Source organism: Carassius gibelio, chromosome B5 (genome assembly GCF_023724105.1).
Source record: "Carassius gibelio isolate Cgi1373 ecotype wild population from Czech Republic chromosome B5, carGib1.2-hapl.c, whole genome shotgun sequence".
In the NCBI taxonomy this organism is placed as follows: domain Eukaryota; kingdom Metazoa; phylum Chordata; class Actinopteri; order Cypriniformes; family Cyprinidae; genus Carassius; species Carassius gibelio.
In genome coordinates this window covers 33,622,409-33,637,846 of record NC_068400.1, presented here as the reverse complement: position 1 = coordinate 33,637,846, position 15,438 = coordinate 33,622,409, and the positions used below count along the sequence as shown (strand labels likewise).

Here is a 15,438-nt window from a genome sequence, read left to right as displayed (position 1 = left end):
TTCTGACATCTGAAATGAACAAATGCGCACACATGCCTGTCTGCATTTACATATCAACAACGCCTATTCACTATTCAGAAATTTGGCCCGAAACTTACTTTCTAAGGAATTAAACGTTGTGTTTCAGAATTTGCAAAGAGGCTGTTGTTGTTTTTGACATCCAATGTGAATGCAACTTGTGCGTAAATGCAAAATGTCACATGCAAAGAGGAGATTTACATATAAGTCTTACAGGCTCTGTACTGATCGCTTCCGTGTTTAGCCTCAATGGCCACCGTAATTTCGGATGAAGAGCAGTCTATGGAAAACTTCAGAAAATTAAGCATAACTTTTTAATAGCTTCTTTATAGCTCATAATGAAAACATTGTTTTAATATAATGTACTAAAATGTTACATTTACTATATTTAATAACATACTATTTTGTATTGTTCAAAGTTATTAGAAATATGACAAAGAGTTTACTTCCGGAAGCTGAAGATTTAATAGAAATATGTAGGCAGACGATGTGCTCTAAAGACAAGGTAAAATTGGTCATAACCATATTCTAAGTGTTGTTAACACACTTTAACATTAACCCCAAAAAATAAAAAATACAAATAAAAATATGATATGAAATTGAATAACAGTAGCATGCTTTATTAAATTAAGCAATACTTCAGAAGAATTAGTGTGGAATATCAGCCCAGATGTGCTCACACAATAACATAGGACATCAATTTCCCCTCACTGCTTGATGCAAATTTTTAGCCAACAGCAAAGCTTCTAGCCAATCATTTTTACTGTGACGAATCAGATATCATATGTTATGTGGTACTGCAAGACCCCTGGCAATTCGTTTTTTTTTTTTGTAAAATACAACCCTTTCGATAAACCAAAATATTTTTTGCCTCAAGTTCAAATGTTTTGGATCAACAGCATGCAGAAGACTGGTTTGACAAGCCCATTACCAATCTCAGGTCTCTCCATAAATATCAGATGAATAGGAGAGCACAGCTAGATTCTGATCCATGATTCTTTGTCTTGCTTTGAAACTATCAGACACAGAGCTAATCAAAGTACAGGCCGTGCAAATAAACTGTCTGAAACTGAATTTCTATATGCATGCAAATTGAATCTATTTGTGTTTTTATCCACACATTTATGATTTGCTTGGCTTCAGCTAGTTTATGCATCTGGTAACATGCAAACATTAGAAAACATCTACACACATCTGTTCATTCATTCAGAAGCACTGAATGGATTCAACATATTTAATACGAATACTATCAGCAAATTAAATGATTTTTTTTGTGTGTGTGCTTAGCTGTTAGCAATTTAAATAATGTTTATACAAACCGCAGGTAGATATTACCCCCCCCCCCCCCAACCCTCAATAAAACCTTACCTATCAGTGTTCTGATACCTAAAGCAGATCATGGGCAAGTCCCTGACGTCCCCTGACGGTGGCGGAAAAAAAGCTCAAAATGGCAAAGTTGAAATCCTTGCAAAGGTAAAGATGTCAGTCCTCATTACAACAGAGAAAAAGAGAGAAAAAAATATTAAAATCCTCAATGCTCATCAACAGGATGCTCTCGAGTCAACTGAAACTCTTTCACCACTCCCATCATGCATGTTCTGGACCATCAGAAGATTTTCTTCGTAAATAAGTGTAGGCTGATAAAATAACTGTCTGGCAGAATATTACTATGCGAGCTGTGCTATTTGTTGTTGTCTGTGTACCTGAGAACTAGAAATGTGTTGATAGGAAATCCTGCAATGCCACACCATTGATCCTCTGCTCTCACTCACACATATCTTGGAGAGCAAAGATCGAGTGGGCTCAAAATCACATGAACATATTGTGTGTTTGCTTGCCAAGAACAGACTTAAGCACAGCACGATCTTTTCCCACATAGATCAGCCATCATCACTGACATCATGCTATACAAGATCAGCATTTTGCACTTTCAACAAAAACACTTTTGCTCCAATACATATTGAGTATTCAATAAAATTTGCTAGATTCTGGTTTGCATAGAAACCGGTTAATTTTTTTAAACTGAAATAATGGCATCAGTAATAACAAAAATACTGACTATTCAGCTTAAAATGTATTTGTTTATAGGCAGATTTTTATAATAATATATCATTACTTGTGTTGACATTTTCCTTTTGTACAAAGTTCAATCAAAGTATCATCAATGCATCCAAATTGATTGAGACACTTTTTTGGCAGAAGAAAGCAATTCAAATGCAAGCATGCACCCCTTTTTTCATTATTATATTAGTCATGATATGTTATGTGGCAACATTTATAAATGCTGTATCAACATGATGATATCTGTACATCTTTTTCTGAAACAGAATATGCTAACTTATACTATAAACATGAAATATTATGTTAAATCTGTATTAAGACTGACTTTTGTTTTGAGTTTGAGACAGCAGCCATTATGATTTTCAGTGAAACAGAAGAATTTAAAAATTGAACACAGAACAGAGATTAGGCCTGTCAGATCTGTAAAATATGAGGACAAGAAAAGAGCAATTCTGACCAGACAGGACATCAACCTTTGCCCATTCAAAGCTGAATGTAGATGATCGGACAAATCACGATTCTGACAAACATGCAGACGCATCTAAATACCCACATCTGACTCTGGCCAGCTGTGGCACAAAGGCTAAATCGTTTGATTATTATAAAGAGTGGGGTCGTTCCTCGTGGTGTGTGTCTGACAAGGTGACATTTTCAGAGTCTAGACTGTGAACTTCTGGCATTTTAAAGCAGATCAGACTAAGGGCAGAGGTTAGGGATAAACTCTACCTAAGAAAAGAAGAATATACCAAAGCATGCATGAATAAATACATTCATACATACATAATACCAATGCTTTCTGATGCTCACTGTGATTACCAAATGCAATCTCTCACATTTTATCTTCAGGCTGTTTTAGGCACTTAAAAGCTATAGTTTGACAAAATGTTCTAATTCAACATGCCATGGGAAGTCAATCTAACTTAACATTTTCTTATATTGATATTATTTCTTTCTCCTTAACAGTTCACCAGGCTCGTAATGTTTTAATCTATGCCATCTTTTGGAATATCTGAAGGCCATGTACCATATTCTTATCTGAACCTAACTGAAGACTAGATTTTACACATTAAACAAGCCTACAATAAAATGTGATAAATTCTAGTAAAGATGACCATGAGTAATTTTTTAAAATAATGTTAGTACTGCTGATTCAAGACTTTTTTTCTCCTATTTTCTTTTTAGTTTATCTGCCTTTTTCAGATACTGTTCGACTTTCTCCATAACATTTTTAAGTGACTTTCTCTAAATAGTTAAAATAGATCACATATTTGACCATAAGATTCATGATAGGATTGGGTTACGCAAATCTTATCACACTTCTCGAGCGAGCCGGTGAATGCACACAGAGTAGAGGGTGATTTGTGCAACGCTCAAGAACTGCGCTCCAGTCATATTAGAGCAAGGGGTGGTGCCAGAGAATTTTGAACAAATGTGCTTGATCACTGACTGACAGGAGGATCTGGGATATTAATAAAAAATATAACCAAAACAGATTTTTTTTTTTTGTCTGTGAATAATAATATAAGGAAAATTGCCCTCTCGATTTTGTAATATTCTTTATGTTTGTAGTCCGTATGAAAAGGTGTAATTCTATTAAAGAGGTCCTATTATGCTTTTTCACTTTTTCAACTTTAGTTAGTCTGTAATGTTGCTGTTTGAGCATAAAAAAGATCTGCAAAGTTACCAAGCTCAAAGTCCATTTCAATAGGAGATATCTATTTAACAGGAATCACTTTTCAAAAACTACAGTGAACGACTCGTTTGGACTACAACAATTATCTTCCGGGATTTGTGATATCACAAATACTGAAGAATGGGAATAGACCTGGTTGAGCTCCACTAGAGAAGGCAATGAGTGTTTTCACTTAGCTTTCACAAGGCAGACGAACTTAGAGTGGTTACAATCACCTGGGTGTAAAGTGCACTCAATATTTACAAATGAAGCTCGCAGCAGGCAGCCGCAGCTGTCTAATGGCACTTTTCCACTGCATGGTATGGCATGGTATGGTTCGGTACGGTTCACTTTTGGGGGGGTTTCCACTGGGCAAAGTACCTGGTACCTGGTATTTTTTTAAGCACCAACTCGGTTGAGGTTTCAAGTAAACCCTACCATTACCAAAACGGGACGTGGAAACTCTGCTGATCACAGATTGGCTAGAGAGAATCATCACTACCTACATCACTGGACTTGTGACACAAACACAGCTAGATTTAAATCAGCACAGCCAGCGAAGGATCGCATGAAACTGTTTTGAACAAGCACCCCTTTTTTAACAACCAAAAATGTCTGTTTCATTGTCTTCTAAGGAAGCACAGACGTTCCTCTTCTTGATAGCAGTGGAAAAGATCCACCGAGACATGATGGGGCTTTTAGGAGCAGTGCAACAATAAAGACATATAAATAATCCTGCCCAATCTAAAACGGAACTGCACTGCAGTGGAAACACACACAATAGCCAGCGCTGTTTTATCATACTAGGTACATTTGAAAGTTCTTTTATAATTGGCAGGCGACACGATGACATGGTCCATGTCTCTAATTGCTTATTTCTCTGGATTTAAACATTCTTCTAAACATTTGGGATAATGTAAGTAAACAAATCAGCAAAATACATAACACTGTACTAGTGGTTTTTGGATATTTTAATAATTTTGCATTTAACAGCAAAACTTCCTATTAATATTTGTAGTGCGCCTCAACAGGTGTCATACATGGTACTGCAAGACCCATCGCAGCTAAACATTACATCATTTACCTTTCTTTTGGTTAACATATAAGCCTTTGGACAAACCAAAGACAAACTGTAGGCTATTTCCTGAAATGCTTTGTGTCAACAGCTTGCGGACAACTAGTCCATCCAAAAATATCAACTGACTTGGAGAGTATGGTTAAAATTTGTTGCCTTCATCTTAGTCCAATGTGTTTCATTTATTTAACCACAGTGTCCTCTAGTGGGTACTGTTGTCTACTGCAGAACCAGATACAGTTGGTAGTTCACCTTGATCTACAAATGTCCTTTGATTAGTTGTATTTAAAAAAAAGCATATAATTAAATTCATAACAGTCAAGCAAATAATTGATCCAACAGCATCAAGCTCCGATGTATTGTGAGTGACCAGCCAATAAATTAAAAAGGAATAGTCTTGTACACCCTAATAAAAAATATTAAAATGTATGTGAAATACATCTATTTTCTGCTTAGTATACTACAATGACATTTCAATATTTATGTGCTTAATAAAAATGCCCTGCAATTGTACCTTTGAAATACTAAACTGGTATACTTAAAGTCTGCTAAACTGGAACAACTAATTTTGCGCCTAATCCACTCTAAATGTGTGGAAGTAGTGCTGAGGTCCAACTAAAGATATACTGTGTAAACTAGTGCAAGTATACTTTAGGTATACCTTAAGTATCTTGCATTTAAAGACTGATATTACAGAGAGACCATACAATATTTATCAATAGTTATATTAAAATTTTAGGCATAATATTAAGAAATGTGCATTGTGCAATAATGAAATATTCGAAATAAAGATAAATAATATTTCTATATCAGTAAGTCTTAAGTGATATGTCAACAAATTTTAATGGATTTGAAGTATACTTAGTATAAATAAATGCATTTGATGTTTGTTTTTGTTTTGTTTTTTTAACTAGGGCATACAAAAGAATTCCAGAAAATATTGTAGAATGATTAATGCAGCTACACTGAGTACACTTAAAAAATAATAATAATTGAAATTCTATAAAAGCCAATCTATTCAATTCCAGTCACACTCAGTACACACACATTTGAAAGTTCTTTTATTATTGGCAGGGGACACGATGACATGGTCCATGTCTCTAATTGCTTAGTTCTCTGGATTTAAACATTCTTCTAAACATTTGGGATAATGTAAGTAAACAAATCAGCAAAATACATAACACTGTACTAGTGGTAATTGTGAATTGTAATTATTTATGCTTATAATGGCTATGTTCTGTACCCCAAGGGGGTTTGTCTTGCTGCTCTCCCCGCTCTGTCCAAGCATGGCTGTATGGACAGGCGTGTGGAGTGTTGCCCAGAACATAACCATACCGCCAACACTAACTGTATGCAATATAATTGTCATAAAATATACTTGACGGAAGTGGTCCTGATTGAACTGTATATTACTTATAAACTCTTACAACTGGTGGTCACTAACCACCAGGTGGGGCAAGCTGGGAAAACATCATAGCTCAGAAAAGCTCAAGCAGGTCTAACTTCATGCAGAGTTCAGTTCCAGTCCTGCTGTAACACACCTGTCCGTATTTTTTAATGTACCCCATAACCTTGATAATCTGGTTCATGCGTGTTTGACCAGGGATGGATGCAAACTATACAGATCAGTAGATCTTTAGAAGCAGGACTGAGCACTAAATATCAGCATTGTAATATTCAGATTTTTTTATTGGAAAACAGCAGTGCTGAAATTACATTACATTAAACACACAGACACACATCAGTTTGTTTTTAAATAATATATGAATATAATAAAAGAAAGTGTCATTCTCTTAACGTGTGAAAAATATTTCCTTCACATCTCTGTTCAGTCAAATGTGCTAGGCCTATATAACACCATGTCAGTGGGAAGTATACCATTTTGCTCCAGTCATCCAGTAACTACACTTTTTATATTCTAAGATCTCTTGCCATCCTAACACAAATCTATGCAACCCACACCACCAAATTTACGCAACACACACCCAGTGTGAATGCCCTTGGGGAGCAACCACCAGTATTTTAAACAGTGGTCTGGCCAAAGGCTAAACTCCAAAAAGCTCCATCCATCCTACACTGGGTGCGTTCCAGGGTTGCTATAATGGGAAGAGAGACTTTCCTAGTGAGGCTTCCTGGAGTGAAAAACACTAATGTGTAGGTATGCGTCTTTAAACCTTAAATGGAAGCATATGTGGGCGCGGAATAAAAGTTTACATAGGGCTGTAATCAGAGCGGGACGCTTTCTTTTATTCCTCCGCTTGATTTCCATCTATTTTTCTCTGCAAATGAAGAGGTTGTGATCGTGCACATGCAGACTGCACAGCTGAGAGTGATTAGTGTTAGCTGTAGTGCTAGTATTATCAGATTGGTACAAACCGCAGGGCTAACTGCACACAAGCCAGAAAGAGAAAGAAGAAGAAGAGAAATATGGCTGAAAATAGCAAAAAACGGTTAATACTTCTCTCTTATAGTCTCTTCGCAGGCACAATGCAAATGGTTCAAATGTAATTTGTGAGATTCTATACAGGCACATGCTCAGGTTACTGGATGAGTTTGTGTTCAGCTTGCTTGGTAAAAACACATTCACTCTCATGAATACACAGATGAACTCAGTATTAGTCACGAAGTGTCATCTCCACCCTAACACTCTTAAACGTGCCATGAACTTTCTCACTCTCATTTCTAAGTTCATCATTCTCACTATCAGAGAAATAACTACAGTATGCTACAGTATGGTTTCTGTTTGATTACTTGTTTAAAAAAAACTTTAGATTCAGAATTAGATTCCTTATCAATGAATGCTAAAATGCAGAAGCACAGACACACACAAAAAAAGCCATACAAACAAACAAAAAAAGGCATACATTTTTCATAAACCTTATATTTTATTATATGATTATTCTTTGTACTCTATCTATCTATCTTATAAATTATTTAATGTTACCTTTAATATAACATATTAACATACATATAATTTTATTTATTTATTTGTGTTTATTTATTTATTTTTTGTTAAAGTTATGTATAAGGTGTATTTGTGCGTCAAGGTCTGAGTTTAACTATTTTATATTTATATTTTCCACTATCATTGCTGCCTTTTCATGGCGACAATACAAAGGAAAATATGAGCTGAACAAAGGTGCAACACTCACTCTTCAAAGTCCAAGATTTATTAATAAAACAACATGACGTTTTCGACAATGCAAAGGAAGCAGGTAACACAAAACCAGCTGTCAAAACCACAAGAATACATTCATGCTCATTTCTTCTAGTTAAAAGGAAAAAATGGCTATAAAACGCTCTTCTGTACTCTCTGTATGATCACATGATTGGGATCTATTGTATATTTTACAGTGTCGTGTCTGCTTTGAAATATGGTATTTTATTACAATAAATGTATTTATTTATTACCATTCTTTCACTTTATTTTTTTTTATATTATATTTCATTTAACTAGTCTTTTAAAAGACAAGAATAAACAACAGGTATCTTTGTGGGTTGAATGATTTATAATGTGAAGGAAATTAAAGCACCCTTTAGAGGTGTTTACAACTAATTCCTGACAGAGAGGCTACAAAAGCAAGTAGATAAGAGAGAAAAATAAATGGTGCATGAAAGAGCACAGAGAAAGGAGGACATTCTAATGAAAGAAGAGAGATTCACTTTAGAAGGAAAAAGGGAAGCAAATAAGATAAGCAAAACAGAACAGCTGTTACAGACATAGCACTAGAACTCTATAATGGACAGCAATGTTTCGTAAACAGCCTTTGACAATTTCACCAGAGCTTCTATGTAAATAGACGTAAAATACAGTGCATGAGTGTTTGTATGTGGCCTTCAAAACAACTGAATGATCAAGTTATCCTCTGCCACTTGAGAAAAATGTCTTCATGATAAAACATTACGAAGGAATGAATTGAAAGCTGTGGGCCTCTCGCCTACACATCATTAGAGGCTGATGCATTCTCCCCCTCATCAATGTCCTTGTCTGAGCACAATAAGTCTGGCCGCAGGAGTAATTTGTTGCTTGTTTGGGAAGTGTGTAATTTGTGGTTTTTTAATGGGAAGAGATTTGTGGGACTTTTATTGAAATATAAGGTACATTCCATGGAGCCCATCAAAGATGTTAAGCCATTTTGGGTCACACAGACTTCATGTTTCTGTATAATTACCGGTGAGTGCTTCAAATAATCACAGCTTTGGTGATATTCAGACCAACAGCACTCTTGCTTCTGTGATATTGCTTTTATGCAGTAATGATTAAGGTTAATAATGAAATCATTTAGTGGTTGCATCTGAAATCACATACCCTCTGAGTAATTACTTTTGAATATGTACTTTGTATCTGTTAAAAAAGTGTATTCTATAGTATGAATGTAACATTCTTTATGTTGTCATTGTCATGTAACATCTCAGCGTCAACTTATACAAATCCTCTCTCACAGTGTAATTCAGAATGGACGTATAGGTCATCTGGGTACTACAATAAAGTAGTGAAGTATGCATATTCAGATGATTGACAGTCTTGCATTAGTACATATAGGGCCTCTCATTTCAAAATGACCTGAAATTCAGTAGAAATATGATTACATGGTGTACTTTACATAAAGTATTGTCTCAGCATAACACTGCAGTCTACACCATGATGGTCCCAACATAGGCGACAGGCCAAAATGGGGTGTGACCTCTACCTTGCTCCCTCTCTTTCTATGTATCTCTCTACTTCTGACACAGACACACTATGGCTCATGTACTAAACCACCTTTGTTTGTGATGCACTACCATTACTGAGCATGGGCTTTAACACTGCCATCATTATATCTTTACTTTCACTGAGAGAAATGGGACACTGAAAACACAATCTTCTTGCAAATATGAGAACAACGGGTCGATACTTGAGGTACGCATTTATAGGAAGGAACCATTCTCAATAATTACTGTCTGAGTACACCTCCCCCACCTCCAACTGTTCACAGGGAATCCCGATGAAAAAATGAGTTATTGCTTTTGGAGGCTGATGTCTCAGTGCTTAAGGACCAGGACTCACTTTAGATGACCCTCTAAGACTAGTTTATTTTCTGTTTTATCTGTATTGTGTATTTTCTATTCCATTCCATGTTCTGCCTGTTTTTATATTTTAAGTGCTGTATATGCTCTGGCAATATATGCTGAAAATCATGCCAATAAAGCTATGTTGATTCTGGGATCCCTAGCGACAGCCTTAAGACCCTTTAATATGCTGCTGGTCTATGCCAAATGCATCTGAAAGCTCGTCCAAATCCGCACACTTGAGTAAAACATGTCTATCTCAGATGCCATACACACTGCTGTGATAATTTACAACCCAACCATCCGGTAACCGGATGATGCGGTGTTCTGAAAATGCCCACTCCCCACAAGAACCCCCTTCCCCTTATATCAACTCACCTCGTTATTTCGAAACTGCAGCCTTTCCTGAGTAACAGCGCTCTCTTTCGCATGATCCCCGATTTCTCCCGCCCCAAGTACATGTTAATATCCGAATTCATGGTGGTGGGATAGCAGGGCACACTGGTCCCGAATGCAGGCGCAGAGACACAGAGGCAGCGCGAGCGCGAGCGCGAGCGCTTATGATGATGGTGATGCGGCTCTGCTTCGCGTCTGGCGAACGTAGAACCGGGAGGGCGCACAAAGAGAGAGTGGTATATAAGATCAACAGTGGGTCCTCCTCCACGGGAAAGGCAAAAAAGTGAGCCACACACTTTCTGCAGCCGGAGAAGGTATGATTTAAGTGGATAAAATGTGCTTAGTGATGCGTAAACTTCAGTCACACCGGTTCCTTTGGATCACAAGTGCAAAAAGTCGTCGGCTGGATAATCTCCGGGTCGATCCCCCGTTCCCGTTGTTTAGGGCACGTATAGTCTGCGCGGTCCTAATGTCTACCCAGAAGAATGGAAGAAAATACATGAATTTTTGTGGGGCGGCGACTCATTTGCGCTGTCATTTTCTGTTGGCTTTTATTTTCCCGGCGAGAACAATATAGCCTAATTATTTATAAGACACTGTTTTTCTTTAATGAATTAATTTATTTATCTATAGCTATTGCGTCATAGACTACACTCTATTCTAAAGAATTTACTCGGGGCCAAACCTCAAGCCATCACACATACGTTTATAACAGCAGGCAGACACTGATACCTAAAGTAAGTGTGAAACAAATGTGTGTGTGTGTGTGTGTGTGCATTACAATAACAAAAAACACATAACACACACACACACACGCACAAGCACAGTACATAAGGATTCAAAGAAGACTACTAAATAGAGCAGATGTTCTCCGGTGGATCATAATCCAAAAATGGCTGGCATGTCTGTTCTGATTGGGTCACAGACTGCAGGAAAAAAAGTGATGCTAAATGCAAATACTGTGCAACCAACCAAATAACCTTTCATAGTTACTGTTAAACAGCAAAAGAAATAAGATTATCAACTGCTAATTGTTACATTGCCATCTGCGTGTGAGTGTTTGTGTGTTACACTAATTATTAAAGGGTTACTGGAAGAACTATCTGAGCATTACTCATGTTTGTCTAGTGGCAGGCATGCAGCAATGATCATGACTGAGGTCATTTTGATTTGCTCTGAAGGTGTATATGTGTGTGTCTCAGTCTGAGTGTGTTTTATGTAAGCATACTATATATACAACTTCTCAACACACGTTATACGTCATGAACACATTAATTTGTTTATTGTTATGTACTTCAACCGACTTTATTTTGTTCTCCTGTACTATGTAAGAACTTGAATGCCTTAGCAATACTGTAATGATTACAGTCATGTCAATAAAGCTCTATTGGTTTTGACTCACTTGGAGAGAGAGACGAACGCTCAGATAAATAGATACGCAGAGACAGTGAGCGAGAGATTTTAAGCAAACCAGCTGCCATTGATTTATTTGGCATAGACATCTTAGTAGAGTAATGGCATAGACATTTATTCTGTCAGATTAGTATTATTTATGTACTTGACAACAGTTCAGCCAATCAAAGTGAATGGTTAAAAACTGATAAAAGTCAATGTCATGCCTATTTGTGCTATGCATATTTTGTAAGAGGGAGATGGTGTCCAGGCTCGCCTTGTAAGGATTCTTTGTTGTCCAGATGGTAATACTGTGTACATTTCACTCACTGAAGGAGAATGTGTGGCTTGTGTGTGTGTGTGTGTGTGTGTGTGCGTGTGTGTGTGGAACTTGGCTGGGAGGCATCATGTTGATTTTCTGAGACAGCAGAATAAAACGAAATAAGAGAAAGAGAATAAGATCTTGGTTATTGTCAGGAAGACTTCTCTAATGTGCAACACTGCGAGCAGACAAAAGATATGTGCTCTAAATCATTGAGGCAGATGATTGTGGATGTGAATATGCTAAGTAATATTGTTTTTATTGCACAGCTGATTGCATCATTTGTATTCAATCAGGTTTCTTAGTTGCATCACAATGATATTAGTGTATATTGATCAAACTTAATAGCTGCTATTTTGTCCACAATCAGTGGTGTTCTTTTATAATGCCTGTCAAAGGCATGGGGGATGCTTGTATACAAAAAAACCATCCTCCATTTGACAGAGGGTTACCCTGGATACGCCAATGGATAATTGGGGAAGCTCTCATCAGCTGATAATGTGTGACTCTGATAAATGGAACTCATTGAAACATGGAGATTTTGAGATCCTAATTAACTGTAATGGGTAAAAAGGTCATTAACAATGTTTTGAGAGGAAGAATAGAGACCATAGAGTCAAGATTTAAAATTATGGGAATTTATGTGTAAGTTGTCTGTTCTTGAAATTGAAGTTGAAATTCTTAAAACCAAATCAGCATATTAGCACGATTCCTGAAGAATGTGTGACATTAAAGACGAGTAATAGCTGCTGAAATGTCAGCTTTGCCATCACAAGGTGGTTTTAAAATTTGTTAAAATAGAAAAAGTGGTGGATTAATTTTTAGATTTCACAATATGGCTGGTTTTACTCTATTTTTAAAAAGTCGCAGTTTTAAAAAGCTAAGAGACTTCTTTCAAAAATAAAAACATTTTGATGTATATTCTTTTTTTTTTTTAAGGTAGGCCACAGTTTTATTTACTGTTTGATTGACATTTTGGTTGATGGATGTGTAATCACATACTTCCAGCACCCTCTGACAGCCACTGAGGTGGGAATGAAAATGCTACCTGATCTTTCTCCAGGTAGGCTATTATGACTGGAATGAACACTTTAAATATAGTATCACTTCCATCTATTAATACTTTTAAAAACCTTTTAAAGTCAACTCTGACCGAACAGTGCAATTGTTTTTAATTAGGTATCTTATACACCTGTATGTTTGTATTTGCTGTCGTTAATGTCTTGTTTTCTTTTCTAGTGTGTATAGAGATTTGTGGTGTACTATGTAATTTATGTCCTGTCTTTTATCTATTGAAACTTTTGGCCTCCAGTCTTGGCCAGGAATCCCTGGGAGAAGAGTTACTGTAACTCATTGGGACCTTTCCAGGTTAAATAAAGGTTAAATAAAATAGATAAAAAAATAAAAATTATAGTGAAAATGAAAGTGAAGTGACATGACATGTGGCCAAATATTGTGACCATACTCAGAATTTGTGCTCTGCATTTAACCCATCAGCATTGAACACACACACCTACGCAGCTGTCTGGGGTTTAGTGTCTTGTTCAAGGGTCTCACCTCAGTCATGGTACTGTGGGCGGAAGAGAGAGCTGTACATTCACTCCCCCCCAACGAGAGACCATAATATAGACCATAATACCAAAATTACCTTGGATAAATACCATAATTTTATATATTACATATTTATTTATTTATTTTGTGAAATGTAGTGTTCTTGTTGAGTCAGTTATCCTGGACCTACGTGACTAAATGAGTCATGTAGGTCCAGCTGGAATGTGGATTTGTACATTAGTGTGTTAAGCTCCCGCTGTGTGGAAATTAAAGAAATAGTCTGTGTGTTCCCCTACACTTTCATAAACACATAATGGAACATGCATTTTCTTACAGATCAAGCACACACACACACACACACACACACTGCCAAAGTGATTTTTTCCCCACTGACATGGGGTGCTTGGGTTTTGATGTTCCACCCAGGGTGCATTTCTGCTCTGATAGTCTTAAGGTTAATCCTTGAACCAAAAACACGTGTTCACATACACACATATGCATACACACACAGGGTACATTGTGTCCCTGGGGCATCTGGAGGAAAGATGAGAGCTACTAAGAGATTAATTAGACTCACTTCAATAAGTCATTGAGATTCACACACACTCTCCTTCCCTATTTTTCTCTCTCCCACTCTCCTCTTCACCTCCTACCCACTCCTGGCAGTACAATTTGCATGAGTTTCATCTAACCAGAACTTTCTTTTTTTATCATGTCTCCATTCCTTCCTTCCATCTCTAAGGTGACCTCTTTAAGAACACTTCCATAGCAACCGTAAGTACATTTGGTGCACTTGACCCATCCAGCTGGTCACTGTGGGCCCTGCAGAGGCCCTATAAATTAGAGCTGGTTTTACTGAGAACTTCGTTAGGAGATTATTACTGAAGGAAAATACATGAATGTGAATGAAATAGTCATTCATTTTGATTGAGCAAGGATAAATCTAATCAATTCATGCATTAGAGCTAAAGGAGACGCTTTCATGAATAAATGGGGGCAACGAGACTTGACATACTACAAACTATAACGAATTTAATGTGGGAAAAGATACATTTTTTATGTCAATTAATATGGGAACAGGACAACAAACAGAGGTACACTTATCTAGAAGTAAATGGCACAAATAAGTATATTCATGGGAAGTAGGGCTGCTGAGGGTTTTTTTCTAGCCCAAGAAAAAAATAAAATAAAACTGATTTTATTAATTTGTATATTCATTAAAATTCATAGAAAAAAGTACCCTAAGCCTACAATGATAATTAATACTTAAGATTGATTCAGTATTACTCTTAGTGAAAAATATTAATAAAAATTAATCCCACACACAACAGCAATAGGCTACTGACAAAGTAGCTTATATTAAACTTTTATTAAAAGAACAAAGAAGACATACCCACATTATATATATAAAAAAAGGTTTTTGGATTTTCCCCTTACTTCAAACGAATGTTTCGTTTTTTGCTCATTATTATTAATGAAACAAAAATAATAAAAGGCTATACAATAAAACAGTACATTGACAAATTATTAAACTATGTTTCTAAGTATTTAATGTATCATAATTATATATATATCATAATTTTGGCTCTGTATATTCCACCAGAATATAATAAAATGAGACAATTAAGATCAAATTGAGGTGCATAATTCAAGGGGTTGAACAAATATATAACATAAAAAGCTTAGGAATTATAACCATTTTTATACAAAGGCCTTGTTTGCACCTTGTGGTGAACCCTTGCTCTTGTGAAGTCTTCTCTTGATTGTAGACTTTGAAAGTGACACATCTGCCTCCTGAAGAGAATTCTTCACTTGGCTGGATGTTGTGAAAGCATTTTTCTTTACCATGGAGACGATCTTCTGATCATCCACATGTAGTACATTTGACCCCTCCTAATGCTC

At 36.4% G+C, this 15,438-nt stretch overlaps 2 protein-coding genes across 5 annotated transcripts in view; one reads left to right on the top strand and one right to left on the bottom strand.

Moving 5' to 3' along the window:
- The window catches only part of garnl3 (GTPase activating Rap/RanGAP domain like 3), a 56,210-nt gene extending 45,814 nt beyond the window's left edge, over positions 1 to 10,396 (bottom strand). For 2 of the 4 annotated variants that reach the window (XM_052556295.1, XM_052556299.1), the window contains exon 1: positions 10,254 to 10,396. In XM_052556295.1, coding sequence (XP_052412255.1) covers positions 10,254 to 10,354 — 101 coding nt within the window. In that variant the 5' untranslated portion in view covers positions 10,355 to 10,396. Of the gene's footprint in view, positions 1 to 1,386; positions 1,812 to 10,253 lie in introns of those variants that run through there. The other 2 variants (XM_052556298.1, XM_052556297.1) reach the window with 2 other exon arrangements.
- A 45-nt stretch (positions 10,397 to 10,441) lies between these two features.
- The window catches only part of LOC127957670 (membrane-spanning 4-domains subfamily A member 4A-like), a 62,722-nt gene continuing 57,725 nt past the window's right edge, over positions 10,442 to 15,438 (top strand). Inside the window, exon 1 of the mRNA XM_052556300.1 lies at positions 10,442 to 10,585. The gene's annotated coding sequence lies outside the window, so the exon portion shown is untranslated. The remainder of the gene's footprint in view (positions 10,586 to 15,438) is intronic.